The 27960-nt window shown below is 33.7% G+C and overlaps 3 protein-coding genes and 1 long non-coding RNA gene across 4 annotated transcripts; 1 reads left to right on the top strand and 3 right to left on the bottom strand.

The window, feature by feature from the left end:
• Positions 1 to 2479: 2479 nt before the first annotated feature.
• LOC133290699 (uncharacterized) lies at positions 2480 to 3077 on the bottom strand. The gene is made up of 3 exons (XM_061488827.1): positions 3057 to 3077; positions 2667 to 2928; positions 2480 to 2562 (listed from the first exon to the last, which is right to left on the bottom strand). Exons 1-3 carry the CDS (start codon positions 3075 to 3077, stop codon positions 2480 to 2482), a joined length of 366 nt encoding a protein of 121 aa, XP_061344811.1.
• Positions 3078 to 4510: 1433 nt separating this feature from the next.
• Positions 4511 to 5119, bottom strand: LOC133290723 (major allergen Pru av 1-like). The gene is made up of 2 exons (XM_061488860.1): positions 4927 to 5119; positions 4511 to 4797 (listed from the first exon to the last, which is right to left on the bottom strand). The coding sequence occupies exons 1-2, from the start codon at positions 5117 to 5119 to the stop codon at positions 4511 to 4513; spliced, it is 480 nt and encodes a 159-aa protein (XP_061344844.1).
• A 12876-nt stretch (positions 5120 to 17995) lies between these two features.
• Positions 17996 to 18998, bottom strand: LOC133290668 (uncharacterized). Its single transcript, XR_009748712.1, has 3 exons — positions 18879 to 18998; positions 18129 to 18191; positions 17996 to 18054 (listed from the first exon to the last, which is right to left on the bottom strand). It is a non-coding gene; the product is annotated as an uncharacterized LOC133290668 (long non-coding RNA).
• Positions 18999 to 21597: 2599 nt separating this feature from the next.
• LOC133290726 (major allergen Pru av 1-like) lies at positions 21598 to 22229 on the top strand. The gene is made up of 2 exons (XM_061488862.1): positions 21598 to 21804; positions 21946 to 22229. Exons 1-2 carry the CDS (start codon positions 21621 to 21623, stop codon positions 22227 to 22229), a joined length of 468 nt encoding a protein of 155 aa, XP_061344846.1. The 5' UTR covers positions 21598 to 21620.
• The last annotated feature ends 5731 nt before the right edge of the window (positions 22230 to 27960 follow it).

Here is a 27960-nt window from a genome sequence, read left to right as displayed (position 1 = left end):
CTAATAAAAATATTAACCAAGAATATGAGTTGATTAGAGTTTACCATAATGAAACCACAAAAGATGATATAAGTTGTTCTCACAAGAACCCCAAATATTCAGTATATGCGTCCAAGAAATACCAGTGTAATGCGCATCCAAAGAACAAAATCAGAACAGAGCCCATCCAAAAAAATCCAGCAGTAAGCGCGTCCAAAGAACCCAATCTACCCAAAATGGTTTTCGTTAACGTCTTGTGTGTGAGATAGAAGCTTGAAACACTTGCAACTCACTAAGAAAATATTTCACAAATTTCTGCTTGAGCTTTCCTGAGGGAATCACCAAGATCGAAGAGAGAGAAACGAGAATAAGGTTTTCTTTTTGAACTATTGTTATAGAGCGTAAAAGTATAGGTACTGTGAAGGATGTATATATTGGGAAAGTTTCTTTTTTATTATTATTATATAAAGCAAAATTCTGATCACTTTTGTTTTACGAAAAAGGTGCAAGCAGTTTCTTTTACACTTTTTCTAATAGAAACAAAACTTAATATTAAAATTAATTTTATATTCTATTTAAGAGAACAAACCCACGTGACCATATATTTTGTTTTAAAGTACTGAACCTGATTGCTTTATCAAATTGTAAAAGCTACTTTTCATTTTATTTTAAAAACTGTTTTATTTCTAAAATCTATTTAATTTCTATTTCTAAAATGAAATGTATATAATGCAATGGAGCTTAGGTAGATACTATATGATATAATATAATGTGTAACAAAATATCTAAAAATACCTAACCATTTGTATCTTCAAACTCCATCTTCAATTTGAGACTTCTTGTAAACCTCTTGTCATCATCAAAATATTTATTCCATGATGCATAAGAGATCTTCACACGGATCTTATGAAATCTTAACTAAGCTAACTTTTTGTGAAGATACTCATAAATTTAAGATGATCTTATATCAATATATATGAAAAGCATAATTCATTTTAATGCACAAATATAAAAATTATAAAATCATGATAGTAAATTTTCTTTATTCATTGACTTTATTTTAAGTTTTATTTTCATTTCACAATTATATTATTTCATTTATACCTTAAATCAATTCAAATTTTATCAAACTAATTTTGATAAATAATTAAAAAAAATTGAGTTAAATGATTTGTTTGCATCTAATAGCTCAAATATCTAATAAATCAGAATCATTAAATATAAATAGAATCAAAGATTAATGTTGAGAATATAATTTACATTGGTATAAAATGATCCTGACCTTTACACATATATATATATACATTGGTATAAAATGATCCTTGACCTTTATATATATATATATATATATATATATATATATATATATATATATATATATATATATATATATAGGTGTAGGAGAGATTTGAGCAATAATATATTACACTTTAAAGTGGTGCTTAAAGAGTTCCCAACAAAAGGTTAAAGAGGCAGAAAGGAAAGAAAATAAAGAATGTTTAACCCTTAATAAATAACTAGTGTATTACTCGTGCGATGCACGGAGGAAAAATATCAAAAATTTTGTCGTTCGTCGTGGTTGGTTAATCGCACTGCAAACCTTATACTTATAAAAAAAATGTGTTACTATTTTGTTCTATATTTCAGGTGGAAAAAACTACGACACTGACACAGAACTTTGCAAATATCAACAACAAACAAAGAACTGATATTGAGAGGGATCAATTATTTTTGCATTATAAAACATCAAAATACACCATAATACGTTATACTGCACAATGTTAACATGAGGAAGGGATATAAAAATAAAAATGCATACCACACATAGTATAATAACATCAAGCAAATATGGAGTTAAAAATCAACAGTTACCAATTATGTCATTTGCTATATGATTTCTGTTCCTTGTGCCTACGATATAGAAGGCAAAAACTCATTAAATAAATTACATTAATATGTTAAAAGACAAAAGTAATACTATCAGAAAAAAAAAAGATAAGGATTAATTTTTATTTAGGACAAAAAAAAAATGTTGTCTAAACGGGATTTGAGGGCACCTTAAGCAAATAAGCATATATGAGTCATATTTTTTGCTTACATTGCAAAAAATGTGTCTAAACATAATCAAATCAACTACATTAATCTTTGAAATACTTCCTTGTATATTTGGTATTTGTTATTCCAATTTTACCTTTACAAAAAAAAAACACAAAATAATTAAAAGAGGAAGATGAACATGTAGAATACCCGTTTTATAAAAAAAAAAACACCTTTGAAAGACTTTATCTTTGCAAGCTGGACTATTATCACATTCTGGGAAGACTGATTATTTGCCAAGAAGTTTTGCACTTTGTCCACAAAATGTTCCCATAAAGTACACTCCAGTTTGTGACCCGTATATCGAAGAGATTGCATGAAGTAATCCAATATCAAAAGATTACACATAACAAAATACGATTATTCATTATAGACATATAGCATCTATTTTACACACATAAAATTAAAATCTGAGGTTGTCAAGTTCTAAGACAATCATTTTGGTCTTCCTACTAGAGACAACATGCTCAACAACATCCCCTACTCCTGTGAGTAAACCGACAACGTCTATGGAACAAATAATAAGTAGAAACTATTAAAACTCGAGGACACAATAAGAATTTATTTATATGACAGACAAAATATATTACCTACTAAATAAGGAGAGTTGGGTGCTTCCTTCTCAATAAGCTCAAAATCAACAAAATCAAAACCATCGACAGGAATAGAAGCATCAAACGTGGATTTCACGTCAGTTCTCAAATTGAAAGACAGACGATATTCATGCCTAGTTGGCCTGAACATATCAGCGTTCAATCCAACTTTAAAATTTTTCACGAAATAAACATCTCCTTCTTGAATTTTTTTGCGGACCTGCAAAGTACCTTTAACCGTGGCATGTATTTTTCCACCCTACAAAAGAAACAAAACAAAAAAAGACAACAAAAAATTGAACGGCATTAATCAGCGAAACTTATATCAATGGAAAACAAAAAAACACACCAAAACATTCGCACGACAATAGTCAGCGAAACAATTACTTGTTCATCCATCAGAATCATGTCCACATTATCATTAAAATTCTTCCTGTGAAAATTGGGAACCTTGCAACACTTAATCACCAGAACTTTTCATTTAAAAACTTTTCATTTCCCAAGACTCATACCTTTCATAGAAGACAATTAATAGATACGAATTTGTTAATGAGCGGTCAAGGTACTGATTGAAAGAAAAAAAGCGAAAAAATTATTTATTTGAGATATTAAAAATATTTTCTCTAGAATATTAAATATTATTTAATCAATATTTTTAAGATACTAATTCATAAAATTTGTTTCTGATATAATTTTAAATGGTTTTATCACCACTCATATTACTATTATTTAAAGTATTTAGCCGATCAATGGAGATAAATTATTTTTGATGAGTTTAAAATGATATTATTTTAAGGTGAAAATTAAGATATTTTTATAATTATAATATATTATAGGATTATTGGTAGTGGGTCATTTAAAAACCTTTCATTTCCCAAGACTCATAACTTTCATTTTCATTTTTTGTACACTAAATCATTATTACGATTTTATTTTTATTTTTTAAGTTAATTCATTTCCCAATACAACAATTAATGATAGTGGGTCAATTAAAAACTTTTCATTTCCCAAGACTCATACCTTTCATTTTTGTTTTTTGTACACTTAAGTCATTATTATGTTTTTTTTTTTTTTTTAAGTTAATGCAAGTGTGAACACACAGCTTAGGATGAATCAAAATTTGACACATCAGTGTTTTGGAGGGTTTGGAGGGTTTCAAGTATGAACGCACTGTGTACTCACTGTGTGAACACAAAAGGAGTTTGCTTTGATTTTCCTTTATATATATAATAGATTCACGGAAAATATTCCAGTCAAACAAAACAAGCTCAAAGGACGTAGTTTGTCTCTTCCCGCCAAGTCTCATCTGTAATTTTTTGTGTCTTATGCAACTCAGGAAGGAGTAAAGAAATATTTTGTACTATTTATGATGTCACAAATAGATGCGTCCATATTATTCCTCCATTAAAAGTGTAACGATATTATGTACACATACAGACAACTCCTAAATAATCTCACATCTCTCCCACAATTATTCAAATATTTTTTTATTATATTAATAAAAATTGAACACATAACCTGCTATAAATTACTCAAATCCCTCTTCAATGTACCAAATCTACTGACTTTTATTCAAATGTTTATTGGAGTTTGCATTTGTCATTTAACATGACACAACAAACTTTTCTACACACACAATATTTTGTGGGCTCACACTTTTTGAAGAAGAAAAAAAAACTACGGCATGCAAAATAAATTTCTATAACATTACACAATCACTTAACTCTTAACTCTTATAAAAGCCATGTTTATTACTCGCAAGTGATTAAAGCAACATGATAGTTGAGACCGCTTAAGGAACATATATATCATAACATCGAAAACTGAATAGGCTGTGTTTTTTAGTTGTAATCAGGATTAGCCAAAAGATAATCCTCAAAAGCCTCCGTGAACCTAGCGGAACTTTCCTTGTTAGCCTTAAGAAACTCTTCTGGGAGCTGCGCTTCGCCTTTGGTGTAGTATTTGGTAATGGACTTAAAGATGCATCCACCGTCAGGGCTTTCCACCATTTTGTGCTCATAAGAGATCTTCTCCAATGGGTGTGGCAAAGCACTGCCTTCAATTACGCTGTAGTGGTACACGTAGTTTTCTGCATCAACCGCATCTACCTTTTGCTTCACGTATCCTACTCATACATGATCACAAACTCTAATATCATGCAATGCTTCAACCCAATAAATTAAAATGCTAAATGATGAATACGTTAATGATTTTATATTAATATCTCTAATACTAAATATTTCATACATAGTTAAACTTAATTTACCTTCACCAAGAGTGAGCTTCTTAATGGATCCTGGCCCCCCATCTCCTTCAATGATTTCAACACTCTTAATAAAGTCTGGTAAAACTTTTGGGAAGACATTGCTAGAATCCAGGACAATGGCTTTGTATAGTCTTGCAGGAGCGATGGAAGAAACGTGCTCGCCTTCATAAGTGAAAACACCCATGATGATGGAAAAGACTAATGCAAGAAGTGATGAGAGTAAGAAAATATCAAATTGCTTTGTGATGTGTGAGTGTGAGTTTGAGTTTATGGATTAATTGTGAATATATATAGCATTTTATATATAGGCGTTGGTGGTTGCTGGTAAGTTTCCCCAACCCCATTACCGATAAGTTCAATTACTTTGACATTTTCTTAATTAATCTTAATAAATAGTAAATTAACTAATGAAAGTAATCAACTCAAAAGAAGCGACTTTAGAAGGAATCAGATCCTTCACGATGAGACGTCAAGTTATTTAACGCTTTATTTATCAAAGAATCAGAATTCACATATAGAAAATATTGGTGTACGTATAGTTTATTGCAATATGATCACGATTTGTTGACATATGTGCTGATGTATTACCCAGTTATACAAAGAATTAAGATTAAAGACACTGTCGTTTCCCAAAAAATAAAATAAAATAAGTCTCCCTTTGAAAAAAAAATTAGCCCAATAACATTAGATATACGAGGAATAGGAATTTGGATTGTGCTATATTTTATAGGATAAATTACGGGTTATAATCATTAATTAAAAAAATAATAGTTAAAATTATGACAAAAAATAGGTGTATATCTATATATATATATATATATATATATATATATATATATGGGATAGGATCCGTTTACAAATTTTTTTTACAAATTACACTAAGTACGACCGGTCGTACACTGCATGATTAAAGTATGACCGGTCATACTTAGTTTAGTTTGTAAGAGTTTGTAAACAAAAAAGTTTATAAATATAACCTGATCCACCTCATATATATATATATATATATATATATATATATATATATATATATATATATATATATACTTTATCAATTTTTTAATCAATAATTATATTGCTAGTATATAGTTTAAATAGCTTTGCATGAATTTACCAAAAAAAAAAAAAAAAAATAGCTTTGCATCAAAATACGTATTAGCCACGTGTAATTACTAAGTAGCACAAACACTTAAATTTAATATCATTTGCAACGCTTGGCTTTGAAAACTTGATGTCCTGATTATGATTTGTATCTGTAATTATGCAGTTCTTGGCTAGCAAAACCAAAACTTATATGGTACTTGAGTACGCGAATGGAGGAGAGTTATTCGAAAAATTTGTAAGGAGCATTTGCCTAAGTTACTCATATATATTATATACATGATCTATAGGCAATGATGATCAATGAACTTGTCTTCACAGGCATCTAAAGGTAAACTTCCAGAAGCTGATGGCAGGAAGATGTTCCAACATTTGATTGATGGTGTGAGCTACTGCCACAATAAAGGTGTCTTCCACAGGGATCTCAAGGTTAGATACTAATTGAAACTATGTTCCATGGTTACAAATATTTTGGGTTCTGTAAGGCTTGCATTTTAACACAAAAATGATATCTTGTTGCAGCTAGAGAATGTACTATTGGATGCAAAAGGGAACATAAAAATTGTTGAGATATTCAAGTGTGATGAGTCTCACATTGGTTGGTAATGAGCTAAATGAATAGTATATAAGTGAAAGGACCCATGAACCAAATGCCTTAAGGTTTTGGGTTGAGACATGGTGTCGGATCCACTTGCTACGGTTGGTGTAGCCTTAGCTCATTGGTGGTGGTTCCCCGCCACGGGCTTCCCCTGAACCCGCTTGACATTGGAGTTTGAGGGAACGAATTTCCCAACAAAAATAACCAATTTTAACCTTAGTGCTTTGCCTCAGCATATTAAGGTGAGATATTCTTTGAACCACACCTCAAGGCAAATTATGTCATTTTTTGTGATTGACTCGTATATGAAAAATTCAGGCAGATGGGTTGATACATACAACATGTGGAAGTCCCAACTATACTGCACCTGAGATTTATATACAGGACAACACATTGCATGTACTAACTTTTCATCAGAATAGAAAATACACTTTCACATTCAGATCTTTCTCTCTTTCTCTCTCTCACTTTCACTTTCTATCATTTTCTTTCACTTTCTCTGACCTACCTTATGGGCTAACTTTTGGGTAAAGCTCTCCCAAGGTTTGTATCATTTTGATACGTTGAATTCTAAGCCTACTAATTCCCTGCATCATAATTCTATCGTATGCAAGTGAATGTACAGTGTAAGCAGCATAGGGAGTAAAAGTCCATGCGGAAGGATCTAATAATAGTTTTTTGCAGCTAGATACCCAAATGACGGACTATTGGGGTTATGGCAAATTATATACTGATGTTGCACAGGAAATTTTTCTATATTATGCTTATTTATCATTGACGATGACCCCGAAACTAAATAAAAAGAAAACTCTGCGGCAGATGCATAACCAATAGAACTTGGTTAAATTCATGTATTGATCCTAAATTCCAATAATAAACAAGAAACGACCCATCCAAGTAACAATATAACATATCATAAGCTATTCAATGCAGAACATAGCAACAGATATATGACTAAAAGAGAAAGAAATTTGATGTAATAGATCCCAACTATATAGGAGTTTATTGGAAACAAGTACGATTGTGATAAACTGTTTTTTGTACAACCTGTCAATTTTGAATAATTTAATCCTTCAAGAATATGAAGGCATTGAAGGAATTCTCTTTCAGTTTAGAAGATATATAAATAGCAGAGCAGCAGTCAGATGCCAAAGAAATTCACTTTTATAGAGGTTGGATCATATGCAGGAAGCCAACTCACAAAAACTTACTAAAAAACAAATAATAGAGTTGCATAATAAAGCTTATTTTCCATCTCAAAAAAATAAAAATAAAAATTTACAATCAAGTTCTGTCGGATTCTGAGCAGAAAAGCAGAAGTCCAGGAGCCTCTAATAAATTTTATATGTGTGTGTGTGTGTTTTGGGGCATTTGACACGGGTGTCATGTCAAATCAAAAGTTTGACACCTCATTCTCTGTGTGTGTGTGTTTTGGGGCATTTACATATATTGGTGTCGTGTGCATGATCCAATAGACATGGTTTGCTCGTTTCCCTCTTACAATAAGCCACTACTCTCACAGATATTCCCTACAGACACAGACATAAACAGAAAGAGAACAGAATTGTGATACCTGCATCTTTATTAGTATAACGTTGTGAATCATCTTTATTAGTATAACGTTGTGAATGGACTTCAATGGGCTCAAAAGCAGGAGAAAAAATTGTTTCCAAGTTTGCTGTACTGGGGTTGGTTAGTTCCTAACAAAAGAGAACGGATTATGTCAGTTGTTCATTATGGAAAAGTTCAAATGTCACGAATACATGTATAGAGTAATGATTGACAAGTTATCAAAGTCAACACAAAACTATTATTTTTAAAATGCTATGGAACGCTTAGCTTACATTAGATTGAATTGAACCATCACATCCCCTACCAATGGTCCTTTATTATCCTTTCAATGTGTTCTAATATATTAAACCTTTCCAACAGGAAAGCTAACTACACTCAAAAGCTTCTAGAAATATTTCGTCTATACTGTCACTATAACCAAAACAAAGCTTCTAGAAGTATCTATTTAATTTGGAAATAGTAAAATTTATTTTATCTAGGAGAGAATATTGTTTACTATGGGGTGTTTGCCAACCTTTAAAAGCCAGATAACCCCGTACAAGGTGCTAGGAATTTCTTAAAAACTCGTTTCATTAAATTTTTTTTTTATCTCAAAACTAGTTTGAATCAAATCCAGTAAAAAATTGGCTTTAAAATTTAAAAATTATGAATTTAAAAATTTATCATTTCTCGCTCTCTTTCTTTTTACTTTATCTGAAATTTAAAAGATAGAGATACACACTAAAACATTAAATATTAAACTAGTTTAAAATCAAACTTTAGACAAACTAAACATATCTTGAAACTAGTCCAAATTTATATATTTTCATAATTAGTTTAAAAATGAACAGTTCTGAATCAGTTTCTAGTTTGTTAACCCCCTTCTTTATCAGACATTTCATGTCCAAACCTAATTTTCTTCACAAACGCAATGCGGGACAGTCAAGGCATTGACAAATGCAGATGTAATAGATCATCAAATTCCACGAATGAGAAAACACAAAATAACAAAAGAGGGGAAAAAGAGGGGAAGGAAGAAAAAACACCAAAACTTGTCATGCATTAAATTGTGTTTATTCTCCGGTTTGCCTTAAAATAATGACACTGTTACGGCCCTTGTAATAGAGAGAAAAACAGAATGCACAAGAAGCAAGGGAGTTATTCAAGAAGAGACGATGGAAAGAGAACTTCTTTATTACTTCAAAAAGTATCATTACAAGGGCTGTGGCCCTTCACAAGTGAGCAGTCGAGCAGTCCCTTCTCTGGGATACAACTCAGCCTAAAGAATATTCTATAAAAAAGTGTCCTCATCAAAGGCTAATTCCTCTATTTATACATTCTCACTCTTTTTCTCCCTAACTGTCTACTAAACTGATTTCCTAACTGTTTTTACTTTCTCTTGGTTCATTCCTACGGGAATATACTCTCCACTTGGCTGGTTGTCCTCCTTGTGCAACACCAACCTTATTAGACACTTATTGCCTAACAACAACTGTGGATATGCATAAAAAATACAAAATCATAAAGAAACTTGATCACACCTTACAGAGAGGGCAGGAAAATAAAATTAGAAATTTATTAGTGGGACAGAAGACTCTCTGCAGGAAAAATTAACATAACCATATAGAAAGATAAGAGGGAACCATATAGAAAGATAAGAGGGGGGTAAGCATCACAGGCTCTATTGACCTCCAAAAACACTACCGAGGAAAATGTAAATTGGGGGGGAATAACATCTTCAACCCTATTGCAGTTTTAAGTTATCCCAGATAATTCATAAGCTCATAAAGTTTTCAGTTTTGACTGTTGATTTCTCAACTAAAGTTAGTAAATTCTAAAAGACAAAAGATTATTCATAAAGAACTATCTTTATGACAAGAAAACATATGAAACAACAATTCAACCATTAAAGCACCAGCTATTCGGGGGTTTTCATAAATTATGAACTTTAACAAAGTCATCAATTGTCCATAATGATGAAAAAATCAGTGATTTTACATGTCCACACACGAATGCTTAATATCATAAGCATGTTATTAAATATGTTGAAAACCAGCAAAATATAAACTGAAAAAGAACATGAAGTGAAGCAAAAGCACAAGTCATTGGTAAAGACACTAAATAGAAAAACAAAAAAGAATTTACAAAGATACTTAGACAGAAATATCAAAGAAAGATTGAATAAAAAGCCATCTCAAGTTGCGGCTTACCATCTAGGCAATTTTGAATAGTAGTGTCTATTTCTGCCTTTTGGGAAGAAATCATGGTTTTAGAGCATGTATTTTTTAGCAAATTAATTTTGATTTCTGACACACATGAAGATCCTTTCTTTCTGTTAAACAGCTCCCGCTTACTTTGCTCTTCATTTTTTAGGGATGGCATTTGATTTGTTCTTACAATAGGTACAACAATCTTGCTTTGGGCACATCAGGCTGTTGCACAAAAAGAGAACAGAAATACCAAATTACCAATTATATAATATGTAGAGATAAAATATGCAATATTTTTACACAAGTAGAACACAATATTTTTAAATCAGAACTAAGAAATGTACATTTGAGAATTGGAAACTAACAATCCAAGTCTTTTCTTCTTCTAGTTATTTAATAATATGATATTGTCAAGAGGAGGGGTGAGATATTACAAAGTAGTATATAAGTATTACAGAGTTTTGAAATACAAGATGAACAATAGAGGCCTAGAAGAGACCATCTTTTACCAAAGCAAGCAAACTGCAAAAATTTTAAAAAATCTTAGTATTTCTTGCCCACTAATTATGTCAAATTACTCAAATACAGAAGACCTCCAAAACAGCAAAGAGTACATATAAAGTAAAATCTCCCTCACCTAATATAATGATTATACCAGGAAGTAAAGAAGCCTAAAGGAAAAACATAGCCGCCATACAGAATAATATCATCAAACACAACTTAGTTAAAGGATGATCTACCAGAACTCAGAACCAGTAACAATTAAAATATATATATATATATATATATATATATATTAAGGGAAAATTACATTTGATTTTGAATTGATTTTGAATTGAATGATCTCTCGTCCATATGCGGAATTTACAAAGCTGTATACTTGAGTCCGTCATCTAAATGAAGCCCAAATAAAAATCTAGAGCAAGGCAAGACAATTCATTCCTTCCATCCCCACCCCCACCCCCCATAAAATAAATAAATAAATAAATCTTATTACGTTCTAAGAAAAGTAAGCAGTGTTCTGAAAACATTCAAATTACTCCCACACTTAATTCAGAAAAAACGGTATATCTTGCTAAGTTTCAAAACCAGATTAGAACTATTACCAATACAACCAAAACTAATATTTACTTTTTTACTACTTTTCGGATGCTCTACAATTCTAGCAATTTTCTAAGAATTATCAACACAGACAACAAGAATTATATGTTCAACATAATCCAGCCACAAGCACTAATCTTCCAAAACACTGAAAATTCCACAGAAGTAGCAATAGCATATCCATTTCACAACAACAAGGCAAGAGACCCCCAAAAACACACAAATATTCACAAATTGACGCGCCAATCTGAAGTCAACCCTTAAAAATAATCCCAACAAAAATTAAGCAAAACCCAATTGCCGCAACACATGGAAACAACAAATAGAACCCGAAAAATGTAGTCAAAACAGTAAACGAGAAACAAAAAAAAAATTATAGACTAAAAAAACAATCAACAAAACAAAGAACAAGTCCAACTTAGAGTTATGCAGCACTATAACCACATGTGACAAAAGAAAAACAAAAGCACCAAAAAAATAACAATTGAAATTGAAGATAAAACGTGCCATGTGGTGCGTAGGAACAGCTCTGCGTGACCCGTTGACACGTGATGAGCAAGCCCAATTCAAATTGAAGAGAGACCCCCCCCCCCCCCCTTCTGGCGGTGATTTGGTCCCTGATCACAATATATTTGCTCACCGACGAGGCCTCTGCTTATTTGGTACCATGATGTGATGTGACAGCCTTATGGTTATTCTAGAAGCTACCATCATATTAGTTGAATTTACTTTGAATTTATTTTATCCTTTCCTTTCAGATTTGAACGTATAGGATTAGATTTGAACAGCCCTTCTCTCTCTTTTCTCCTTTCCCTCTTCATGATATTTTCCCTCCCCCCTTCATGCTGCTTCACGAAAAGAGAGGCCGGTGTGCTATGAGCATGACACACTCTCGTTGTTCGCATCACCTTCTCTTATCAACCTCAATGCTCTCCAATTGGTTGTTAACTTCATAATTACTGTACCACTAGCTATGTTTGTATTGTGCAGAGGTGTTTGTAGCGTGGGTGTGTGTTGGATGATTCCCAGTGATAGTAGACAGTGATAGTGATGTACTCCAAAATACTAATAATAATTTGTAATTGTTATTTTCTATGTTATAGAGAAACTTTCAGAAACCTTACAAAAGAAAAAATAGATGCAAAAAAATACAAATTTACAATTGTAATTTTCGTTAATAACTTCCAATCTTGTATAGAAATTCCGGAGTGAAAAAATTACACTAGTGTTCCATGTTGTTAAGGAACTAATATAGAGAAAATTACAAGCACATATAGAGAAAATTACAAGCACATATAGCACTAGTCTAGAATTAAGCCTAGTGAGTGGTGCAGGGGTGTGTGTAATGGTGCAGAAGTGTGTAGCGGCGGTGCAGAGGTGTGTATTGTGCAGACTGCAGAGAGATATGGAGATCAATGATTCCCTGATGTACTACAAAAAAAATGTGCGGATGGATGTACACAAAAAAAAAACTTTATAATCACTCTGCTCAACATCTAATAACACTACTCTTCTTCTTCGTTTTCCTTCTGTGTTCTTCTTCTAGATTTTCCCTTTCATGTTCTTAGGATAGGAACCCATTTCCTATCATTCTCCCTATCAAAATGCACAGAGTTCCGCTAAACGTTGGAGGAAGAGTTTTTGAAACAAACTCTTAGAAAGGCAGGGCCCAATTCCATGTTGGTGGTAATGTTGAATGAAACCTAGGATAAGGAACTCTTCATTGATCGCAACCGAGCTACAAAAAAAAAAGTGTGCGGATGGATGTACACAAAAAAAAAACTTTATAAAAACTTTATAATCACTCTGCTCTTCTTCTAGATTTTCCCTTTCATGTTCTTATGATAGGAACACCCGCTTCCTATCATTCTCCCTATCAAAATGCACAGAGTTCCGCTAAACGTTGGAGAAAGAGTTTTCGAAACAACATTAGAAACTCTTAGAAAGGCACGGCCCAATTCCATGTTGGTGGTAATGTTGAATGAAACCTGGGATTCGCAACCCAGATTGTTTTTCTGTCCTCCTCGGCCTTCTCCGAGCTGGTTACCTCAACATCCCACCCATCATTTCATTTCACGTACAGAGTTTTACCAGGATGCCCACTACTATGGCCTACTTGACCACGTTCGTGAAGCGATGTGGGGCCCATTAGATGGCAACCACCTCAAGTTGTCTTATTCCATCACTAACCCGATCAGCTGTCAATGCATTTGCCATTCGAGGTAGCCCCAACGGTGGTTGCTGTGATGCACAGGGAAACACGGTCAGTGTCTATAATGGAAGCTGGAGATACGCCCTACCATCAACCTATATCAATCAGCAGTCATGGATGTTGGTTGGGTTGATGACTGCGACATAGTAGCAGCAGTGAGAAAGAGTCCTGGCCGCGGTGTCATTAGCCTCTTTAATTCGTACAGTGAAAATTTCAAGCATCAATTTCAGGAATGTCACAATGGTGAGGGGAAACTTTACAGCCCCGAAGCGTTGATCTATTCTAATTCCAAAATTTACTCTAGTTGCAAAGGCAGCACAACATGGGAATGGTGTTTGGTATAAAATAATTGGTCAGCATGTTGATTTTTTTTATTTTTCATCTGAGGGTTGAAAACGTTATGCTGATAAGATTCAGTGGTGGGAAGGAAATAATTGTTTGTTGGCTGCTTCTCTGTCTATTAGTAATAATTGGTGCATTACTCTTGGATATGAGGAACAAGAGTGCGATCCAAACATGGTCGGCTTGACGGAATGAACACAACGACTTAGGGATCTGGGACATGGTTGGAATGACAAATAACAGTTACATCTGTGTGGTGAATAATTACGGTGGTTAGGGTTTCATCGATGTGAGGAGTCAAGCTCCTAGCTGGGTCTCCAAAACTAAGTTGGTGACTTGCAAGATACCTGAGCAATCACATTTTCCCAAGGTGTCAGTGTCAATGCATAGAGGCTACCTTTTCATTTCTGCACAAAAATCAAATTCAGAGTTTCAACAAAAAAAGAAAAAACACATAAAAAACACAAAAATAAATATTAAACATAATAATGAAAAGGGGCATAAACAACATATATCTAATTTCTTCTGCACAGCTTTGGGTCTCTTGTTGTTGGGCCTGCGAGGTGGGCGATGACCCAACATCTCCATGTGATCATTCGGAATCTCCATCTTCGATAACTCCAAACGGAATTTCACCCTTTCCACCTTATCAGATTTACTTCTTAAATTGATGTCATTCATCATCGCTGGCGAAGAAGAACAAGTGGGTTTGTTTTCATGATCATGAATCTTTAACCCTTCTTTCAGATTATTAATTACTTCAACATTAACTGAAGAACCCTCCGATAACTCTTCTCGCTTTTTCCTCAGATTTTCATGATCATGAATCTTTAACCCTTCTTTCAGATTATTAATTACTTCAACATTAACTGAAGAACCCTTCGATAACTCTTCTCGCTTTTTCCTAAGATTCCAAGGCAGATTCTTCACTGTGGCTTCTTCTTCGTTGTTACTCAAAATTGGTTCTTTCAGATTAAGCTTCAGCTTCTGCCTCACTGTGGCGATTCCATCCTCGCTGGAGCGTCGCCGTGAGGATGGGATCGCCACAGTGAGGCAGAAGCTGAAGTTTAATCTGAAAGAACCAATTTTGAGTAACAACGAAGAAGAAGCCACAGTGAAGAATCTGCCTTGGAATCTTAGGAAAAAGCGAAAAGAGTTATCGAAGGGTTCTTCAGTTAATGTTGAAGTAATTAATAATCTGAAAGAAGGGTTAAAGATTCATGATCATGAAAACAAACCCACTTGTTCTTCTTCGCCAACGATGATGAATGACATCAATTTAAGTAGTAAATCTGATAAGTGGAAAGGGTGAAATTCCGTTTGGAGTTATCGAAGATGGAGATTCAGAATGATCTCATGGAGATGTTGGGTCATCGCCCACCTAGCAGGCCCAACAACAAGAGGCCCAAAGTTGTGCAGAAGAAATTAGATGTATGTTGTTTACGCCCCTTTTCATTATTATGTTTAATATTTATTTCTGTGTTTTCTATGTGTGTTTTTTTTTTTTTTTTTGAAACTCTGAATTTGATTTTTGTGCAGAAATGAAAAGGTAGCCTCTATGCATTGACACTGACTGACACTTTGGGAAAATGTGATTGCTCAAGTATCTTGCAAGTCACCAACTTAGTTTGGAGACCCAGCTAGGAGCTTGACTCCTCACATCGATGAAACCCTAACAACCGTAATCATTCACCACACAGATGTAACTGTTATTTGTCATTCCAACCATGTCCCAGACCCCTAAGTCGTCGTGTTCATTCCACCAAGCCGATGTTTGGATCGCACTCTTTCTTCATATCCAAGAGTGTAATGCACCAATTATTACTAATAGACAGATAAGCAGCCAACAAACGATTATTTCCTTCCCACCACTGAATCTTATCAGCATAACGTTTCCAACCCTCAGATGAAAAAAAAAAAAAAAAATCAACATGCTGACCAGTTATTTTATCCCAAACACCAATCTCATATTGTGCTGCCTTTGCAACTAGAGTAAATTTTGGAATTAGAAAAGCTCAACGCTCCGGGGCTGTAAAGTTTCCCCTTCATTGTGACATTCCTGAAATTGATGCTTGAAATTTCCACTGTACGAATTAAAGAGGCTAATGACACCGCGGCTAGGACCCTTCCTCACTGCTGTTACTATGTCGTAGTCATCAACCCAACCAACATCCATGACTGTTGACTGATATAGGTTGATGATAGGGCGTATCTCCAACTTCCAATCATAGACACTTACCGTGTTTTCCTGTGCAACACAGCAACCGCCGTTTGGGCTACCTCGAATGGCAAATGCATTAACAGCTGATCGGTTAGTGATGGAATGAGACAACTTGAGGTGGTTGCCATCTAATGGGCCCCACATCGCTTCACAAACGTGGTCAAGTAGGCCATAGCAGTGGGCATCCTGGTAAAACTCTGTACGTGAAATGATGGGTGAGATGTTGAGGTAACCAGTTCGGAGAAGGCCGAGGAGGACAGCAAAACAATCTGGGTTGCGATCAATGAAGAGTTCCTTATTGTAGGTTTCATTCAACATTGCCACCAACATGGAATTGGGCCCTGCCTTTCTAAGAGTTTCTAATGTTGTTTCGAAAACTCTTCCCCCAACATTTAGCGGAACTCTGTGCATTTTGATAGGGAGAATGATAGGAAATGGGTTCCTATCTGAAGAACATGAAAGGGAAAATCAAGAAGAACACAGAAGGAAAACGAAGAAGAAGCATAGTGTTATTAGATGTTGAGCAGAGTGATTAAGTTTTTTATTTTTTGTTTTTTTATTTTATTTTTTGGTGTACATCTGCTCACATTTTTTTTGTAGTACATCAGGAAATCATTGATCTCCATATCTCTGCAGTCTGCACAATACACACCTCTGCTACACACTTCTGCACCATTACACACACCCCTACACCACTCACTAGGCTAATTCTAGACTAGTGCTATGTGCTTGTAATTTTCTCTATATTAGTCCCTTAACAATATGGAACACTAGTGTACTTTTTTCACTCCGGAATTTCTATACAAGATTGGAAGTTATACCAATTAACGAAAATTACAATTGCAAATTTGTATTTTTTTGCATCTATGTGACATTATTTCTGTTGTAAGGTAGTTCTGAAAGTTTCTCTATAACATAGAAAATAACAGTTACAAATTATTATTATTATTATTTTGGAGTGCATTACTATCACTGTCTGGGAATCATCCAACACACCCACGCTACAAACACCTCTGCACAATACAAACATAACTAGTGGATTTTATAAAACATAGCTTACAACAGAAATAATGTCACATAGATGCAAAATAATAAAATTTTGCAACTATAATTTTCATTAATTGGTATAACTTCCAATTTTGTATAGAAATTCCGGAGTGAAAAAACTACATTAGTGCTCCATGTTGTTAAGGGACTAATATAGAGAAAATTACAAGCACATATAGCACTAGGATTATCACCTTTTTCTTGTAAGGGAACGTCTCCCGTTAGAAGCATAAACCTGAAATGAAGAAAGAAAGCAACTCATTAAGATTCACATGTTAACGCTGATAATATGGCCTTTGTGTTAATCTTAAAAAGGAGATGCTAAAATAATGCCCACCTACATAGCCAGCCTTCAACTAGTCAGCTAATGTAAATTACTTATTTTCTAAAAGGAATATATCAATGGACTAAATAAAATAAAAATAAAATTTAAAAGATCTAAATAAAAGGATGACAATCTAAATAGGGAAATAAAATATTAAGAAAACACAACATGGGGAAAAACTATAGGGTAGACAGCATACTTTCCAATCACCATGTGTTTTACTAAATCCTCCATTATAGCCTCAAATATACTTTCAAGTTTCATCCCTTGACATTATTTAGTTTAAAAAGAAAAAAAAATAATCACAAGGTTAAGGAATTATAGCCAGAACTAAAATACCTATCGTGCAATGTAATCATTCAAAATAATAGGGAGGCCGATCATGGCCTCAGCAATCGTCCCTGGGCCTGCCTACAAAAGGGGAAAAACCATCAATTGCTGTCATAATGAGGTAGAAAATATAAGTAATGACTGTAAAATCAAACCTTTGTAATGATGCAATCATAAGCTCCCATGCATTCCTTCATTTTGGTAACAAATCCCTTGACCTGAATATGGGTAAAAATAAAAAAATTCAGGGGCTTCCACGGACATATACATGATTCTAAATGCTTTGTTCATCTACTTATTGATACGTTACCCACCTGAAACAAGAAATTTAATATGGAAGTTCCAAACCTGACCTCTTCTTCCTTAACTCATATGGACAGGAAAACTAATAGTTTAAATGCATTTAATCAGAGTGAAAAACTAGAGTGAGTCTGAAATATTAAATTTTGTACAAATTCATGGCAGGACTGATAACCTCTGCCCCACAAATTATAATTACAACTTTCATCATCACATCTTTAATTGTATTATGGGGGCTCACAAATCTGTTCCATTTTCTAACTTGAATTCTTTCTCTCTTAATTGGGACAATTTCTTCTAATATTCAATCGCACCATGATATTTTTTTTCTCTCAATTATGCCTCAAAAGTTCGAACATGTGATAACATGTGAGGAATCAGGTCCTATGGCTAGATACCTAGTTCATCAAGTAAAAGAACATGCAGACACTAGTACAAGTCAGTCACCATGGACTACTGACAGACTTAAAACTTGAGCATATATAGGAGCAAACACAGACAGGAAGAGAGGGAGTGCAATCGCACCCGCAAACATATATATTGTAGTTTATATGGAGTTCAGAAAGCATGAACAAGGCCCTGGAAAGATTTGAAGGCATCAATACCTGCACAGGAATCTTCCAATAAATAGAGTTTAGTTTGTTAGCAAGCTTCTTGTTGTGACCACAAATCACAAGGACCTGACCTATTGGAGCCCCAAGATTCTCATCGTTTAATAAATCTCCAAGTGCCCAAGCAGTAGCCTAATAGGACCCATACCTTCACCTCCCTCCATCAATAATACAGCAGGAAGATCCTTATCCATTCCTAATTCTCTCCTACAGCATAAATTAGAGAAGCTCAACAAAGTGAATATTAACAGAGGTAATTAAGAAAATCAAATTGCAAATCATGTAATAATTATGTAGCTTTTCTTGTGACTTAAATTTCAAAGGGGTAATTACACTTAACCTCCCTTGTATGATTGACATCCAACCAGGTCACATGGAACCACACAATCAGCATATGCAGATATATTAGCCAAAAACAAATGCATGTATAATGTTCTACGTATAACATTTCCTTGTAGAGAGAACACCGCTGAAGCAATTATATGCTGTAGTCTATGCTTGCACTCCATAAACAAACAAGTTATAAGTTGACTATATTCTGTAATGTTTGAGAAGCGAAGCCAAAAAGTAACAAAAGTTTACCAAATCAATTGTCAATGGACTGTCCAAATATTTTCATGCCAATTTCTTCACCCAACCCGGCATGGTTGCAAAAAAAAGGAGAATCCCTAAATTGCAGTTAGCCATATGGTAAGCAAGACAGTAATTATAACTAGCTAGTTGCTATCTCACTATAAAGGTATGATATAGCACTACAGAGGCAGTGAATTTTAAAATTATGTGCTGCAATTATCCATCTCCTAAATCTAACAGATAGCTGCAACTACAGAGTGACAAGAAAATGAAAACCTTGAGATCATCCTCAATCTTTGCCACTTGACCATGAATACCATCCACGATCTCCTTCAAAGGAGACATAGTCGGGTACTTGGCTTCCTCCCAAACAAACCCGGATCCATCATAAAGACTAAATTTCAGCCCAAAAAAGAAAAAGAAAAAAAACACAGCTCAAGCAAGAACACACAGAGATCACAAATTCCAACTACTGAATGAAAAAAAAAAAAAAAAAACTGGTCAAATAGAAATAAACCCGCACTCCATCCACAGTGAAACTCTCTCCAGTTCCTCAATCTGAAAAACTTTTCCTCAAAATCGAAAAAAGAAAAAGAAAAAAGCAATTGAAAAAATCAAAATAAATTTAAATTCTAAGAATGAACAAGGATTACCTTTCACAAATCAAAAAGGTTTTCAGAATGCAAAAAAGATTTCATAACAAAAATCGGCAATGTCGTCTCCTCTACAACTTCAGTGAACAGCGTTGACAACAACAGCAACCACAACCTTGACCTGATGACAAACTTCTATCCCTCTTTCAGGCTTTCACCTCCACACCTCGTCAGGTGTTACGATGATTGTTTGTTGAGATATATAGTCCCACGTTGATTAGATGGGCAACTAATATGGTCTTTATAAGGCCTTGGGCATTCTCATCCTTTGAGCTAGCTTTTGGGATGGTGTATCCCAAGGTTGGACCTGTGCAATTTCCATGCTTCTTGATTAGATGGCCAACTAATATGGCTTTTATAAGGCCTTGGACACTCTCACCCTTTGAGCTAGCTTTTGGGTGGTGTATCCCAAGATTATTTACAATGATCCACTCGGCCCACAACAATGAAAGCGAAAAAAAAAAAAAAAAAAAGAGGGTTTCAGGGATAGAGAGATAGATATAGCTGAGGGGAAACGAAGGCTACAGAAAAAAAAAATTAATGAACGTTGAGAGAGACAAATGAACCTCGAGAGAGATAGAGCGTACTTGAAAGTTGAAATAGTTGAAATGAACGTTCAGAGAGACAAACGAACGTTGAGAGTGTCAGAGAGCGCAGCGGAAACGACCGTTGAACAAGAGAATGGCCATATTCTAATTCAGATTTGAGGGCAATTTTGTAAATTCAATTCATATTCTTAGTAATATTTTATCATCAATTAAATATAATATTATAAAAAATCATCCAATATTTTTGAAAATTATTCGACCTATCAAATATATTTTCATAACTTATTCAAAAAGCAAAATTTTTCACCATATTCCTCAATAAAAAAAAATATCCCATCTACAAAACACTCAGTTAAATTGTGACTGCGTGGGGCTTATCGTATAAAGTGAAATACATGAGGAAAACGTTTTATTTTGGATTAAAGGGTGAAAATAAAATTTGCTGTTTAAATAATGTGGTAAATTAACGATAATTTTGTAATTTTAGCATCATTTTTTTTTTTTTAGAAATTTTAGCATCATTTTAACAAATGTGGTTAAGCCATTTGTTAAATAAAGCGAGTGTGACTGCAGACCGCATTTTTGGTAGTGACATATGTAAACAAATCGTGATCATATTGCAATAAACCATACTATATATGAATTTTGATTCTTTGATAAATAAAGCGTTAAATAACTTGACATGTCATCGTGAAGGATTTGATTCCTTCTAAAGTCGCTTCTTTTGAGTTGATTACTTCATTGATTAATTTACTATTTCGGAAGATTAATTAAGAAAATCTCAAACTAATTGAACTTATCGGTAATGGGGTTGGGGAAACCTACCAGCAACCTACAACGCCTTTATATAAAATGCTATATATATTCACAATCCATAAACTCAAAACTCACACTCACGCAGAGCAAAGCAATTTGGTATTTTCTTCCTCTCACAATTCCTTGCTTTAGTCTTTTCTATCATCATGGGTATTTTCACTTATGAAGACGAGCGCGTTTCTTCCAACGCTCCTGCAAGACTATACAAAGCCATAGTCTTGGATTCTAGCAATGTCTTCCCAAAAGTTTTACCAGACTTTATTAAGAGTGTTGAAATCATTGAAGGAGATGGAGGGCCAGGATCCATTAAGAAGCTCACTTTTGCTGAAGGTAAATTAAGTTTAACTATGTATGAAATATTTAGTATTAGAGATATTAATATAAAATCATTAATGTATTCATCCCTTACCAGCTTAACTTATTGGGTTGAAGCATTACATGATATTAGAGTTTGTCATCATGTATGAATAGGATATGTGAAGCAAAAGGTAGATGCGGTTGATGCAGAAAACTACGTGTACCACTACAGCGTAATTGAAGGCCATGCTTGGCCACACACATTGGAGAACATCTATTTTGAGCTCAAAATGGTGGAAAGCCCTGATGGTGGATGCATCATTAAATCCATTACCAAATACTACACCAAAGGCGAAGCGCAGCTCCCAGAAGAGTTTCTTAAGGCTAATAGGGAAAGAATTGCTAGGTTCACGAAGGCTATTGATGATTATCTTTTTGCTAATCCTGATTACAACTAAAAAACACAACCTATTTAGTTTTCGATGTTATCACATGTTTCTTAAGCGTTCTCAACTATCATGTTGCTTTAATTACTTGCCATTAATAAACATTTGAAATTGAGGGAGTGGTTGTTCGGGATGGAATAAACTAAGAGAATAAGAACTTTTGCTATAACAAATTTCACTCAAAAATAAAATATTATACCACTAATTTCTATTTGTATTTCTTACAAATCTCTCCTCTATTTTTCTCACAAGTGTTTCGACACTTTATTCACACTTTTATACAGTTTCTTTCATTTCACTCATATATCTAAATGCTTAGCATACAACACACACACACATATATATATACATGGAAGAGTTCAACTTGAACTTGACAACCTATTACAACTACTAGTCTCCATCTTTTACTATTCTTGCAACTTTGTAGTCTTCAAATTGAATTTGACAACTTATAATAGTCACACACTAAGTACAACTCATAGTGATATGATAAGATTTCCAATTCATCATGGCTTGCAATGGATAGAATTCAAGAAAGATTGGGATTCCAAATTCTTCTAGAATCTTCAAGCTTCTCTAAGTTTTCACATGCTTCCATGAGTTTCTACAAGCGTCCATAAATATCCTGCAATATGACATTCATATATATATATATATATATATATATATATAAATGACTTAAAAATCTATTTATAGGTGATAGATTAGGGTATAGGAGATATTTGAGCAATAAAGTGATGTTTAAGGAATTCTAAATAAGAGGTCAAAGAGGCAGAAAGGGAAGAAAAATAAAGAATGTTTAATTCTTAATAAAGAATTCACAAGTAATTATTCAAGTCAAACCAAAATTAGATAAAAGCCAGTATTTTGTCTCTTCCCATCTTTTCATAGTCAAAATACCATTTATTCTTTATGCCCTACGTGGTTTTGGAAGGAAATAGATATAAGAAGAAAGATTTTGCAGAAGACTAAGCACAATTTATCATGTCACAAATAGATATGTACAAAAAAAAAAGTTGATTAGTGGAGGTTTTTTATTAACCTCCACTAATTGATTTAATTTTTAGCAGGTTTTAAACCTCCACAATTCAATATTATATTTTGCTATTTTAAATTGTTTGGATATATATATAATATTTTTTTATAATTTATATTTACTTTCTACGTATTATGAAACAGAACGAAGAGTTTTAAAAAATTTCTATTTCTATTTTGGGATAGGATATTATGACACCCAAGTTATGTTACATTTAATATTTTATATTTATTTCTACCTTTGTATGGTTATGATTTCCCATATTTAATACTTTCACTTTAAATTTGGGAAATCATGACCATACAAAGATGGAAATAAATATAACCGTTGGATCAACATAAGCGATCTAACAGTGAGATTGACTGGGTGTCACGTGGGTGTAACATAACTTGGGTGTCACAATATCCTATCCCTTCTGTTTTTACAAAAAAAAATTGTTATAACCCTGACACCCTCTCTCGTTTATACGAATCTAAGCACTAATTCTCCACTGAGCCGCTACAACATTTCCTCCTCTTATTCAGACCTTAGCATTCCCTACTTTAGTTCGCTATCAGATTTCTCTCGATGAAGAGCTTCATTCTCCTATGCTTCGAAACCAGAGTTATTGGATCGATTATGGTAACTCACTTAGCTTCAATTTCTCATTATGTTTACTATTTGGCTTTTGAATTTTACATCTCTTCTTTTTAGATTCAAGTTTTTCAAATTCATGTTTCAAATTCAAAATTGCTTCAACCTGCTCCTTGCTCTTCTCACCTTCGCTGATTTCAATTCTTAACTTGTGTGAGTTCTCCTTTAATTGATTTCCTTTGCTTTGTTGTTTAATTTATGGTTTTATTGTTTTTTATCAGATCAATGTTATTTGAACCGATTATATTTACTCTTCTCACCATCGTTGTAGTGCTTTCACTCTTTGTTCATAATAAGAATATGTTGTGGCCATCGTGGTGGGCCTCACACTCTATTACCCTTCTTCTTTTTGACCTTTTTGTTGTGTATGTAATGTTGTGTTGATAAATATTTATCTATCTAGTTGTTATCCGAGAATACTATGAATAGGAACTTTTGTTTCTGATTTTGTGTGTTCTTTTAGGTCAATTTGATCCGGGGTAGTGGGGGAAGATATTCTAGAAAATGGAAATTGCTATTTTTTATTTGTTCGTTTTGGCACTGCTGCACTAGCTAATTTGGCAAGGGAACTTTCAAAGGCAAAAATGAATGTCAGAGAATGTATCTATTTTCCTTTTAATTAGAGATGGATTGGTTGGAACAAGAAAGCTGTTTAACAGAAATTGGAAAATGGCAATAATATGCCAATCATAGACTATGAATCTGTTTGAATCTTCTAAACAAAAGCCAAGTAGGCGAACAAGATTTTTGTGTTGGATCATTCCCATTGTGTTCAGTCCAGCTCTAAGTTGTTTTTCTTCTCGTAATTGAACTTGAAGTTCCTTGACAGCTATAAAAGTTGAATCGGGGAATTCATCTTTGTAAACAATGCTAAAACCACCTTCCCCAATTTAGGATTTTACCTGTGCATGCCGTGTTTTCATTGAGTATTCATGCCGTGTTTTCATTGAGTATTCATGGCGTGTGCAGTATGTAATCTAGGATTTTAAATTTTGATTTTTAGGGCTGCTGCACATCTATTTTGATTATGAACTTTGACTTTAGAGCTTGTTATGAATATATTGTCGTTCTTTATTAGTTAAGATATTAATTTTTTAATTCTATCTAGGCAACTAAGTGTGTGAAATTTGTTTTGTAGAGTTGCTTCAAGTGAACCAAGGAAAACTGAAGTTATTGAAAAAGAAATTATTAATATTCACTTGTAAAATCAGTGTTATTTTTATATTTTAAGACTTGGACTGAAAAAAGAAAGAAAGAAGAGACTTGTACAAAATTTAGTATTTTTACGTGTATCTAGTATATGATAAGTAGTTCTACCTGTTACTGTGAAAATGGTTGCTAAGCTGTTTCTTCACTGCAAAGTCATCTGAATTTTGTTGCCTTTTTGGCTCGTTAGTGCAAATTATAATGCTTTTTTCACTGCTATATATAGATGTGTAAATATTCTTTTTAATTTCTTTTTGGGGTTGTTGGATAGATTGTTTGAGGAATGCTTTCAACGTAGATGGTATCACACTACAGCTTGCTATATACTTGTAAGAATAACTTGCCTTTTTCAGTAGGTCTCTTTATATGTAGAAAAATGATTCTAGCTTTCTTATATTTATTTTCTCTTTCTTATATCAGTCTTATCCTATTAATATGCTGTATCAGGTATGGCTGACATTATTGGAAGGAGATTTGGTTGCAAAAAGATACCTTACAATAAAAACAAGTCCTATGCTGGTTCAATTGCATTGGCATCCGCTGGATTCTTAGCTTCTATTGGGTAACCTTCTGTGGACTTGTGTTGCTTTATTTTACTTTTGGAATAAGAGCAGCTAAGATTGATGTTTATATATTTTTTTTGTGACATAGATAACACCCCCCTCGCCTTTTCCTCGTTTCCTTTGTATTAAAGTTATCTTATGATATTTATACTTGACATAGCAGGGTTATGGTCCTTTTGAATTGATATGTTGCATTTCTCTAGGCACTACAATATGAGTTGGATATACAATTTTAATTTAGGTTGCTCATCTGCATTTTTTCAGTATATTTTGTTTTGTGATATGTACTTAACCTTACTAGATATGGAAGTGGTTTTTTCCCAAGGAGGCTGTGTAACTGGGTTTCTCAATTTTCTGTTTTTGTTTCAGCTTAGGTACTGGATAATGCAGTGTGGGTTATGTACCTGACGCTTCCAATTATAAAGAAGAAGAATCTCTATGCAGATTCCTTTTCAGGCCTCTCATTTAGTTATTATGATTTCCTTAAGGTAAGTTTTTGTAAGTAGCCTATAACCCTTGAACTCAATGGAGCTGGTAGTTGGCATCAGTTATTTAATTCATTTCAGGAAAAGCTAAAGAAGATTTTGTTATTTTATCCCTTCTTTATTAACTCTTGTTTTGTTCTGAATTATAGACCCACGTTTAGGAGAATTATCAGAAATGGGTCAACAGAAATGTTCTCAGGGTTGCCATATATTTATTCTCTCTTGAACTGCTTGATCTTCTTATGGTATGGTACGCCTTTGATAGCACCTGATAATCTGTTGGTTACAAGTGTTAATTCAGTTGGAGCAGCCTTTTAGCTTGTGTACATAATCCTCTTCTTGATGTATGCTGAGAAAGCAAAAAAGGTTATTCTTCTGATACTATTGGAAACTTATTATAGTATGATAATTGCCCAAAACACATTGATTCATGTCTAAGCTCTGCTACTCTGAACTTCCATTTGATAGGTGAGAATGCTTAGATTGATGCTGGTAGTTTTGGGCTTATTTGTGATCATACTAGTGGGAAGCATGCAAATAGCTGACAGTTCAATGCGCCGGATGTTTGTGGGTTCTTGAGTTGTGCTTCTCTCATTTCAATGTTCGCCTCTCCTTTGTTCATAATTGTAAGTTTGTCATTTCCTAAATAAAGGACAAAGGGAAAACCCCGGTACACAAGGTTTCCTAGACATGCGAGGGAAAGGATGAGGGTTGATTGTACACAGCCTTACCTTTTCATTTTTTGCAAAGATGTTGTTTCCCTGACTTGAACCTGTGACTTCCGGTCACAAGAAACAACATTACTACTGCTCCAAGGCTTGCCCTCTGTCATTTCCTAAATATCCATCCAATATTGAGTTATTCTAGTTTCTACATTTTTTGGTTTAATGTCTAATTCTACACTTATTGTGAAAGACTCATCTTCACAACTAAACTTTGCTTTAATATCTAATTTGTTTGCTCATGCATGATCTTTAGTTCACGTTGGCATGCATCAAAATGGGGAGAAATGAACTAGCTCAAAAAGCAGTTGCTTTGGCTGAGAAAAGGCTACAAGTTGATTCTTGGCTTGAATATTGACACCCGAACAAGAAGATTTATTGGAAAACAAGCTAGGCGTTATCAAACATGGACATTAGCTGGGTTCCTTGCTTCTAAGATCTTTTTGAAGAATCCTGAAAAAGCAACCTTGTTGTGCTGGGATGAGGATTTTGAGATTCTTGAGACATGTATTTGTGTCCTTAGTAAGAGTGGCAGGGAAAAATGCTCATGTGATGCTGAAAAGTCTCATGCTCTCGTCTGATGAGGCGCTACTGCATAGTTAAAAATTTTAGGGTATTGTATGAGTTTGATAGGACAAGTAAAAATTACATTGGAAAAATCGTATCTTCCACATTTCTTTGCTATGACAAATAAGGCTTTCTTTTTAGGGGAAAGGGGGATTCTTACTCATCAGTTTGTAAATTTACAAATATGTAAATTTGTAAATTTTTGGACTTGAGTTCTTATTTATTCTTGTTAGTCATCTATCTTATACTTTATATTTGGATGAGACAGATCAATTAAGACAATTAACTTCAACTCATCGAATGTGCAGCTTTATTGTGGTTTACCATTATAACTAGTACTAAAAATAAAATTGGCTAACAAATCAAGTGATTAGATAGGCCCAATCTCCAAATTATGATATATAAAACTTTCAACTTAAGCAATTTGAAGCTGCTACGAAATAAGACAAATAGTGGAGGTATAGAAATGTCAAAAATGCTAAATAGATTGTGGAGGTTAGAGAATGCCATAAATTGAAACATTTTTGTGGA

Source organism: Gastrolobium bilobum, unplaced genomic scaffold (assembly GCF_033153095.1).
Source record: "Gastrolobium bilobum isolate Gb01-03AN ecotype WA unplaced genomic scaffold, APGP_CSIRO_Gbil_v1 utg5903, whole genome shotgun sequence".
Taxonomy (NCBI): Eukaryota; Viridiplantae; Streptophyta; class Magnoliopsida; order Fabales; family Fabaceae; genus Gastrolobium; species Gastrolobium bilobum.
Note: the sequence above shows the minus strand (reverse complement) of the source record. Positions and strands in the feature narration are given on the sequence as shown.

Coding starts and splice junctions, on each gene's coding strand:
- LOC133290699 (XM_061488827.1), bottom strand. CDS start 3,077: ATGATTCTGATGGATGAACAA. Junction 2,929..3,056: donor TGATTCTGATGGATGAACAA/GTAATTGTTTCG, acceptor TTTCTTTTGTAG/GGTGGAAAAATACATGCCAC. Junction 2,563..2,666: donor CAACTCTCCTTATTTAGTAG/GTAATATATTTT, acceptor GTTTACTCACAG/GAGTAGGGGATGTTGTTGAG.
- LOC133290723 (XM_061488860.1), bottom strand. CDS start 5,119: ATGGGTGTTTTCACTTATGAAGGCGAGCACGTTTCTTCCATCGCTCCT. Junction 4,798..4,926: donor TCTTGGTGAAGGTAAATTAA/GTTTAACTATGT, acceptor ATCATGTATGAG/TAGGATACGTGAAGCAAAAG.
- LOC133290726 (XM_061488862.1), top strand. CDS start 21,621: ATGGGTATTTTCACTTATGAAGACGAGCGCGTTTCTTCCAACGCTCCT. Junction 21,805..21,945: donor GAAGCTCACTTTTGCTGAAG/GTAAATTAAGTT, acceptor ATGTATGAATAG/GATATGTGAAGCAAAAGGTA.